At 52.2% G+C, this 9,053-nt stretch overlaps 1 protein-coding gene across 1 annotated transcript in view; it reads left to right on the forward strand.

Annotated features, from left to right (window-relative positions):
- KCNQ4 (potassium voltage-gated channel subfamily Q member 4) overlaps nt 1–1,180 on the forward strand; it is a 52,896-nt gene extending 51,716 nt beyond the window's left edge. The window contains exons 13-14 of the mRNA XM_058553825.1: nt 5–134; nt 933–1,180. Of these exons, the coding sequence (XP_058409808.1) occupies nt 5–134; nt 933–1,145 (343 nt within the window). The 3' untranslated portion in view covers nt 1,146–1,180. The remainder of the gene's footprint in view (nt 1–4; nt 135–932) is intronic.
- Nucleotides 1,181–9,053: the final 7,873 nt, after the last annotated feature.

Raw genomic sequence — 9,053 nt, forward strand, 5'->3', positions numbered from 1 at the left:
ACAGGGTGGACCAGATTGTGGGCCGGGGCCCCGGGGACCGGAGGGCCCGAGAGAAGGGCGACAGGGGGCCCTCGGACTCGGAGGCGGTGGATGAAATCAGTATAATGGGACGCGTGGTCAAGGTGGAGAAGCAGGTGAGTGTGGGAGGGAGTTTCGCTGGTGTGGTGTTGTCGACTGAGAAGCTCTGGAAGGCCGCGGGGACAAGCACTGGGGGAAGGTGCGCTTCTCAGAGCCGCAACCCGGAGCTGGCCGGGCCCGGCAGACCCCAGCCCCACAGATAAACTCCGCCTCCCAGGAAGCCCGCCCACTCCTGCTGAACAACCCGATAAACCCACCGTCTCCTGCCACCCCCGCCCTGGGTCGCTATAGTCTCAGATAAGCCGGTCTAAATCCAACCTACTTCATTTACCCCCGCCTCTCTTGTCTCTCTCGATTGCCCAGACTATCCCAAGCAATCACAACTAAATTTCGCGGGGCGGGGAGGGGGGGGAAGCGGAATAAGCCCCAGGTTCCCAGCTTCGTCCTGCCCTCCAGCCAAGCTCCGCCTTTCCTGTCGCACTTCCTCCCGGAGAGGCCGCGTCTCCCAGACGCGCCCTTCTCTGGACAAGCCCGCCTCCCCAGCCGCGTCCCGCCCCCAAGTCTCGCCTGCAGTCCAGGCCAGGCCCTGCCTCCAGCCGTTCTCCCAAGCCCCGCCTCCCAGCCGCGTCCCGCCCTCGGGTCCCGCCTCCGGTCCTGCTCAAGCCCCGCCTACATCCGCTCTCCTCCCAAGCTCCGCCTCCAGCCGCGCCCCGTCCCGCTCAAGCCCCGCCTCCAGTCGCGCCCCGTCCCCCTCCTGCCCCGCCTACATCCGCTCTCCTCCAAAGCCCCGCCTCCAGACTCGCCCCGCCCCCAAGTCCTGGCCCAGCCCCGCCTCCAGCACGCCCCGCCCCCAGGTGCAGTCCATCGAGCACAAGCTGGACTTGCTGTTGGGCTTCTACTCGCGCTGCCTGCGCTCTGGCACCTCGGCCAGCCTGGGCGCCGTGCAAGTGCCGCTCTTCGACCCCGACATCACCTCTGACTACCACAGCCCTGTGGACCACGAGGACATCTCCGCCTCCGCACAGACACTAAGCATCTCCCGCTCGGTCAGCACCAACGTGGACTGAGGGGCTTCTCAGGGACGGGGCAGCACTCGGCCAGCCCCTCGGCCCAGCGCTCGGCCCCGCCCCCTGAGGCCTCGGGACTCCTCTCTTACTTGAACTCGCTCCCTCCCGGGGAGAGAGGCCACACGCAGTATTGAGCTGCCTGGGCGGGCGAGCTACCGATGTGGGGGCCAGCGACCCGGCCCACCTCAGGAGCGCGAGATGCCAGGCCGCACGGAAGGCAGCAGCAGCGGCTGCACGCGACCTCTGGGCCCCGCAACGCCCTGCCCGTTCCATCAAAGCCCGACGCCGCCCGCCTGGCAGGGGCATTGCCCGGGGAGTGGGAACCGGGCGCTGGGGCCCGGGGCCCTGAGCCCTGACCCAGCTTCCAGCTATGCAAGGTGAGGTGTCTGGCCTGCCCTTTGGACAGAGCAGGGAAGCCGTCCCGCCAAGCCCCGCCCACTTGAGGGTGGGCCCAAGGTGCCCCCACAGGTACCCCCAAGCACAGGACCCTGCCACAAGGCAGGTGGGCACCATATATGCAAACTATGTTAAATATGCAACTTTGGGGACCCCCATGGGGTCCCTCTGCCCCTCCCCCATTGGGAGATGGGCCTCCAGCAGTAGCTGGTCTCAGGCTGCTTGGCCATCACCCCCATCCCCATTCTTTGGCATATCACCCCCTCCCCACCCAGCATGGGGCCTGTTTCTCCCTTGTCTCCCCCAAGGGCAGTGCCTAGGCCTTCCTTCCCATCTGCAGGTGTCCCCTCCCAGTGGCTCCCTCTTCCTGCTGGATGTCCAGTCCCCTCTTTGGCCGTGTAGATGCCTTTAATAGCACAAGTTTCTGTATTCTCCCTCAAACCTCCCGCAGACAATGCTCCTGCAGTCCTACAAACATGTCCCTTTAGTTTCCCCAGACATGCAGAAAGTCTCTCACACTCACACTGACACATACAATCACACACACTTGGAGATATGAGCACAGAGCCACTCAGCCTTTCTTGGGCCTTTGCAGCTGAAGCCAGTAGACTGGCCTTGCAGGGTGATGTCCACTGTGAGGATTCCCCCACTCCATCTGGGTAGGAGAGGGAGCTCTGAAGTGACCCCAGGTCTCTCCAGGCCCCACCCCAGAGCTTTACCAGCTCCCTTTCTCAAGAAGATCTACTCCTCAGTGGTCCAGGAGCCCTAATTGCTGCCTCTGCCTGCCCCTGAGAGCCCTCTTCGGCGTCCCCACAGCACAACTCAGGCCTAGGCCTTTGGGGCCTGGACAGCACTGGAAAGGCCCCAGGCGCTTCCCCAGGTGGTTATCAGGCCAGCTACTATCTAGGCTTCCCCCTTTCTAGTCACTCTAACTCCCAGGGAAAATAATAATGCACCTAGCAACTCCCATTTTTCAGGCACCAACTCTGCGTCTGGCACTCACATGCACTGTTTCCCCTTCTTCCATGCCCCACTCTTCACTTTGGTTGGCAGCCCCCATACTGGCATAAGCCCCCATCCACTCCAGGCCCCCAGCACCTCTTTGGTATCCCTACCCCTTTGTCCCTCTTCTGCAAAGCCAATGCAGTTGGCGGGGGGGTGATGGGTAGTGGACCAATGGTGACCCTCTGTGGGGTGCCAGCGAACAAGGGGCTCGGGCCCAGCTGCCTGCGTCTCATGACTGGGGACCTGCATGCACCAGCGCCAGGGCTGGGGTTGGGTCTTGCTCAGCCCCATGGTGCCCAGCCTCTGCCCCAACATGCCCTCTGCATGTGACCATCGTGCCCTGGATGGAGCCTGTCCTGGCTCACCTCACCCGCACTCCACTGTCCTCAGAGAGCCACCCCTCCGCCCACACAGAGACAGAGCTGTGGAGAGGGGCAGGAGAATGGGATTACCCTATGACCAAGGGAGACTTGGCAAGAAGCCTGCCCTCCTTCCACGATCAAGATTCCCCCACCAACCTGGTTCTCGGATATGCAAGTACCTCACTTTGTTAACTTATTAACTTATTGGTTTCATTAAAGTTTTCAGTAGGAGGTGGTTGGTCTTGGCTGTTCAGCGGCTGTGGGGTGGGGCACTTGGTCTGGGGGTGGGGGTGAGGAGATTTGAATTAGGACTCTTGGTTGTAACAACAAAAACTCAACCCATTATGGCTTAAGCAAAATATGAAATTTATTGGCCCAGATGACTAAAAAGTCCAGGGGAAAGGTTTGGCTCCATGCACTGCTAGATCTGGGTGCTGCACTGTGTCAGGGGTCTGTCTCTGGTCTCAGTCTTCCTCTCAGGCAAGCTGACCTCTCGCGGTGACCCCCAGCACTTCCACATTTACTTCCTCCTGGCATAGTGGCCCAGGGAAGAGTGAGTGCCACTTTCCTAATAGTTTGTATCAGTCAGAGTTCAGTCAGGAAAACAGAAATTACACTAGGTTTTTCAACAAGGAGAATTTACTATAGGGGACAGGTTACACTGATGTAGGTGGGCTGAAAGAACAAAAAGAGAACATTGAGAGAAGCTAGAGAAAATCAGGCAGGAAGCAGCTTCCACTCCTAGAGCTGCAGGAATATAGGGAAGGTGTTGGGGTTAGCAGAACCCACAAGTTTGATTGGGGGAGCTGTATAGTGGGGGACTCAGAGGTCTGAAGAGGGGTGCTGTCTGCCTGTGCCAGTACCTCTTAGGTGATACAATGAAGCTTGTCTGGCAATGCAGAAAGAAAACTGAAGGCTGGGATCCACTGTGGCTACCAGGCTGTTGCTGATAAGGTTACTAAGCAAAGGAAGAAAGAGGTCTCCACTCCTCCTGCCTTTCAGTCTTTCCCTAGTGCCCCTTATTGTCGAAGCCAGCTAACAAAGGAGTAATGTGGTTTGCAGAGTCCCAGCCCCGGTATCACAGAGCAGAGCATAGAAGGCTGCGTTTGGAACTAAAAGACTGTGCTTAATAACTAGCGCAGTCTATCCCTTTGGACACTCAGTATCCATACACATCAATCCACACATATTTGAACCTCCATACAGCAACGGTAGCTCCCACTTAATAAGATGAAACTATCTTGCAAACAAATGAAGACACTCTAACCCTCTCCCCCAAAATGGGAAAAACACAAAGGCCCACCATCCAATAGATGTCTCCATCTCCAGGAGTTAGTCATTGAATCCATACTTCGGTGATGTTAATTACTTCTCTCATTCGGTCACAATCCCACCTGCAGTTAAACACTAAACTGTTAAGTTAGGGGAAAAGGAGGAGGGAGGAAAATATTAATTACTTAATAAGACACACACACACAACAAGCAAGGGAGAGAATATACATAGCTGCAATAGACCTTGTAACTGGTCACAGTGCCATAGTTGATCTATACTATATCTATCTATCTATCTATCTATCTATCTATCTATCTATCTATCTATCTATCTATCTATCTATCATATTTCTTCCACTGCCTTTCTGTGTTCCCTTTGCCCTCAGCCAGGGCCTCAGCTGATTTGGCTTCTTGATGTGGTGGAGTGACCCAAACAATCATTCCGCAACAGTCTGAATCCTCAGTGGTCCTGCATGGTTATGGGTGCCCTAGCTTTCCATTGACTTGCACTATTGTACGTGGAAGTACTAAGAGGGACCCTATAGAATCCCCTGGGCTCTAGACCTGGTCCTCCTCACCCTTGTTTTGCAGCAGCATCCCCATTTCCTCTTGGGAATGAGGATCAGTCAGGTATCCAGTACATTAACTCTTTCTTTGCCTGTTGGTTTAGTGGCACGAGGAGCCCAAAACGGCAGTTAGAAATTTCAACTTCCAATTCAGTGGAAACCATGTTACTTCCCTTCCCTTGAGAACTAAGACTGCCAAACTAACAGAGCCCAATGTTGCGGGGACAAGAAACAAAAGTCTTGTGAGTGGGTGTAGTAGCCTGAATAATGGCCACCCAAAGATATCGGGTCCTAATCTTTGGAATTTGTAAAATGTTACCTTGTAAGGAAAAACGATCTTCGTAGATGTGATTAAATTAATGATCTTGACATGGAGAGATTATCCTGGATTATCCAGTGGGCCCTAAATCCAATTGCAAGTGCCCTTTTAAGAGAGAGGTGGAAATCTCACACACATAGAAGAGGAGGAAGCAATATGAAGACAGAAGCAGAGATTGGAGTAATATGGCCACAGCAAAGGAATGCTGGCAGCCACCAGAAGCTGGAAGAGGCAAGGAACGGATTCTGCCCTAGAGCTCTGGAGGGAGTGTGGCCCTGCTGACACCTTGATTTAGGCCCAGTGAAGCTGATGTTGAACTTCTGGCCTCCAGAACTGTGAGAGAATCAAGTCTGTTGTTTTAAGTCACCAAGTTGATAGTAATTTGTTACGGCAATCCTAGGAAACTAACGCTGTGGGTTATTTGGTAAAATAGCGAGAGCAGCCACTTCCACGACTTCATTTTGATTCCTGGAACCTTATATTCCGGCTTTGTTAGTGAGGATGTATCACTGCCACTCTATGATGGAAAGGATCCAGTGGAATCAACCTGGCACCAGGTGGCTAGATGAATCCCTGTAGAATGGTAATATATTGGGTATTCCACATTTGTCTCTACTGATGGTAGGTTGACATACAGTAGTGGCATTAGCTGGATCAGCCTTGGTGAGGTAAGCCCATATTATTGAACCCATAAATAGTCTCCATTCTTGTTGCCATCACCACACTGCAGAAGAGCATGTTGAGCGTGCACTGGAGGGACTGCAGAAAGAGGCTGACAGACATCCATGGGATGTGCTATCTTAGCCATCTGATCATTGAGAGCCTCCTCTGCCATGGATGCCCTTTGATGAGATTGCACTTGGGATAGAAGTATCTTTACACTCTGTGCCTATTTCTGAAAGTCCATCTAAAAACCTCCTCCGAAGTCTTCCTTATCACAGTCCTCCAATTCTGTGCTTTCTGAGTCCCTGAACATCCAGCCAAACCATTAGCTGCTGCCAAGAAACCATGGTAGATTCATACTTCTTGTCACCTCTCAATCCAGGCAAAGTGGACAACCAAATGTACCGAAGGATGAGTAGGATTTAGCCAAGCATGGAAACTGGTGGTGGTGAGTGTTTCCACTGGAGGGCATAGCATGTGTAAAGGTCCAGAGGCACCAAAAGAGTGTGGTACATGAAAAGAACTGAAAGAAGTCTCTGACTGGGCCCAGAGAGCAAGGGAGAGAGTGGCGCAAGATGAGACTTTAGAATTAGGGGTCAAGGTTTGCAGGATTTCATAAATCAGTCCAAAGAGATAGGACTTAACCGTGATGGCAGCGGGGAGCCAATTAAAGATTTTGATCAGGGATCAAACCAGGATAGATTTGCATTTTAGGAAGTTTTCTTCGTAGGATGGAAGATGGATTTGAGGGAGCAATCTGGGTGCAGGAAGACCAATTAGGAGAGCAGGAGATGTTGGTAACCTAGACAAGTCCCATGGCATTTCACTAATTGTGTAAATGTCTACAGAGCACCTGCTATCTGTCAGACCCTAGCTCAGCACAATCTACAGGATGAGCAGACACAGGAGACCCAGTTAACGCCCTGAGGTCATGCAGCCCCTGGGGGAAACAGATGCACAATTAACCAATGCACATGCCACTCTTTATCTTCTAAATTTGTCTGGCTCAGCAAGGAGGGTTTGCAGGTGGCTACGGGGGTCCCCAAACTGACATAAGATATGGCCTTGAGAGCAGATAGGATTTTAGCTTAGTGTGTCATTTATCTATGGCTTGTAACAACTCACTCTAAAATTTAACAGCTTAAAACAACAACCATTTTATTTACCCTTGATTCTGTGGGTCAGCAATTTGGGCTGGACTCAGCTGAGCAGTTCTGCTCTCACCTGGCATCACCAATGTGGTTGCAATCATCTGGCATCTTGACTGGGGCTGGATGGTCCAAGACGGCCTCACTCACATGTCTGGTGTTTGGTGCTGGCTGTCAGCAACCTGGTATGTCCACGGGTGGGATGGCTCGTCTCTGCTCTGTGTGGCTTCTCATGCTCCTATAGATTAGACTGGGCTTCTTCACATGACAAGAGGGCAAAAGCAGAAGCTATACGGGCTCTTGAGGCCCAGGCTCAGGAGCCGTACCAAGCAGCCTGGGACTGCAGTGCTGCAGGGGCTCAGCTCCCTTGGCTGTGGGATGCTCTGAATCTTTGCAATTTTTACAAAGAAAACCATTCTGTGTATTTCTCAATTTAGGTAGTAATTTCATGTACTTTGGAGAGTTTCAGTTGTTAAAACAACTTTGTTTTCTCTCTGAGAAGTTGGGTGGCACATCTGCCCCTTCCACCCACCTCTTGTGTGCAACAGGCTTGTGAAAGCTGCCACCCTGGGGTATTACTTTGCTGGGGCTGCCATAACAAATGCTACAGACTGGGTGCCTTTTTTTTTTTTTTTAATATACCCTTTATTGCTTTTTCTTATATAATTACATTGGTTGTTACCTTCTTTTTTTTGTGAGGAGATCAGCCCTGTGCTAACATCTGCCAATCCTCCTCTTTTTTTGCTGAGGAAGACTGGCCCTGGGCTAACATCCATGTCCATCTTCCTCCACTTTATATGGGATGCCACTACAGCATGGCTTGACAAGCAGTGCATCGGTGCGCGCCCAGGATCCGAACCGGCGAATCCTGGGCAGCCGCAGCAGAGCGCACGCACTTAACCACTTGTGCCACCGGGCCGGCCCCCAGACTGCGTGCCTGAAACAACAGAAATTTATTTCCTCACCATTCTGGGGGCTGGAAGTCCAAGATCAAGGTGTGAGCAGGGTTGGTTTCATTCTGACGCCTCTCTTCTTGGCTTGTAGATGGCTATCTTCTTCCAGTGTCTTCACGTGATCATCTCTCTGTGCATACATGTGTCTGGTCTGTCTCTGCCTCTCTCTCTGTCCTAATCTCCTCTTCTCATAAGGACACCAGTCATATATTGGATTAGGGCCCACCCTAACAACCCCATTTTAACTTAATCCCGTCTTTAAAGGCCCTAGCTCCAAATACAGTCACATTTTGAGGTACTGGGGGTTAGGGCATCAACATATGAATTTCGAGGTCTCATAATTCAGCCCATAACATCTGGAGTGGGGGTTTGACCCTCCAACCTGGTCCCCTTTCTGCTGTAAATGCACAGGGCTGAGAATACATTCTGGGGCTTGCTGCATCTCAGCTGGACAGATGCAGACACATGCCCATACATCATGAAACCAAGTGGTTTGGAAACCTTGTTTTTTTAGCCCCAGGACCTATGCTACAACATAACCTATTTGGAATCCCAGTATAAAAGATAAAATCAATGCAACTAAAAAATGGGGACCTCTCAGAGGTGGCCTCAATTCTCACCCTGCACACGTGTTGAGCACATGCGTAAATTGCAGAGTTGGGGCTTGAACCCAGGCGGTCTGGGGACCATGTTCTTCTATTTTACTGTGCCTCCCTACAAGGGAACACTCCACAATACATTCTTTATTGATTGTAGTAGATTGTATCATTTATCTGAAAGTCTTCCCTCCTCGTTGTTAAGATGGCTACCTTTGCGTGGAGTGTATTTCTCTACCTGCCCTACAATGGATTTCTTACAAACAGGTTCTGAGACAGAGTGGTATGTGGAAAGTTTATTGGGGAGTGCTCTCAGGAGATTTATCTGTAAGGATGTCAGGAAGGCAAGACTGGGCAGAGGGAGAAGTTGATCTGCAATGCAGATTTCAACTGAGGCTTCTGCTCATCTTCAGGAGCTCTGGAGCTCAGATAGCCCTTCAGAGTTGTGCCAAATTGAGGCAAGGAGGAAGGCCTTTGTTTCCACGCATCAGCCAATCACTGGCCACAAGCCGCCCCCAGGGAGGGGCATGAGTTTGGGTGAGGCAGTTCCCTATGGCCAAGGGCAATTCCCAGTGAGTGACAGTTGTGAGTCAGCAGCTGCGACTCACAGCTGAAGGGAGGATCTGAG

Source organism: Diceros bicornis, chromosome 13, assembly GCF_020826845.1.
Source record: "Diceros bicornis minor isolate mBicDic1 chromosome 13, mDicBic1.mat.cur, whole genome shotgun sequence".
NCBI classification, from domain to species: Eukaryota; Metazoa; Chordata; class Mammalia; order Perissodactyla; family Rhinocerotidae; genus Diceros; species Diceros bicornis.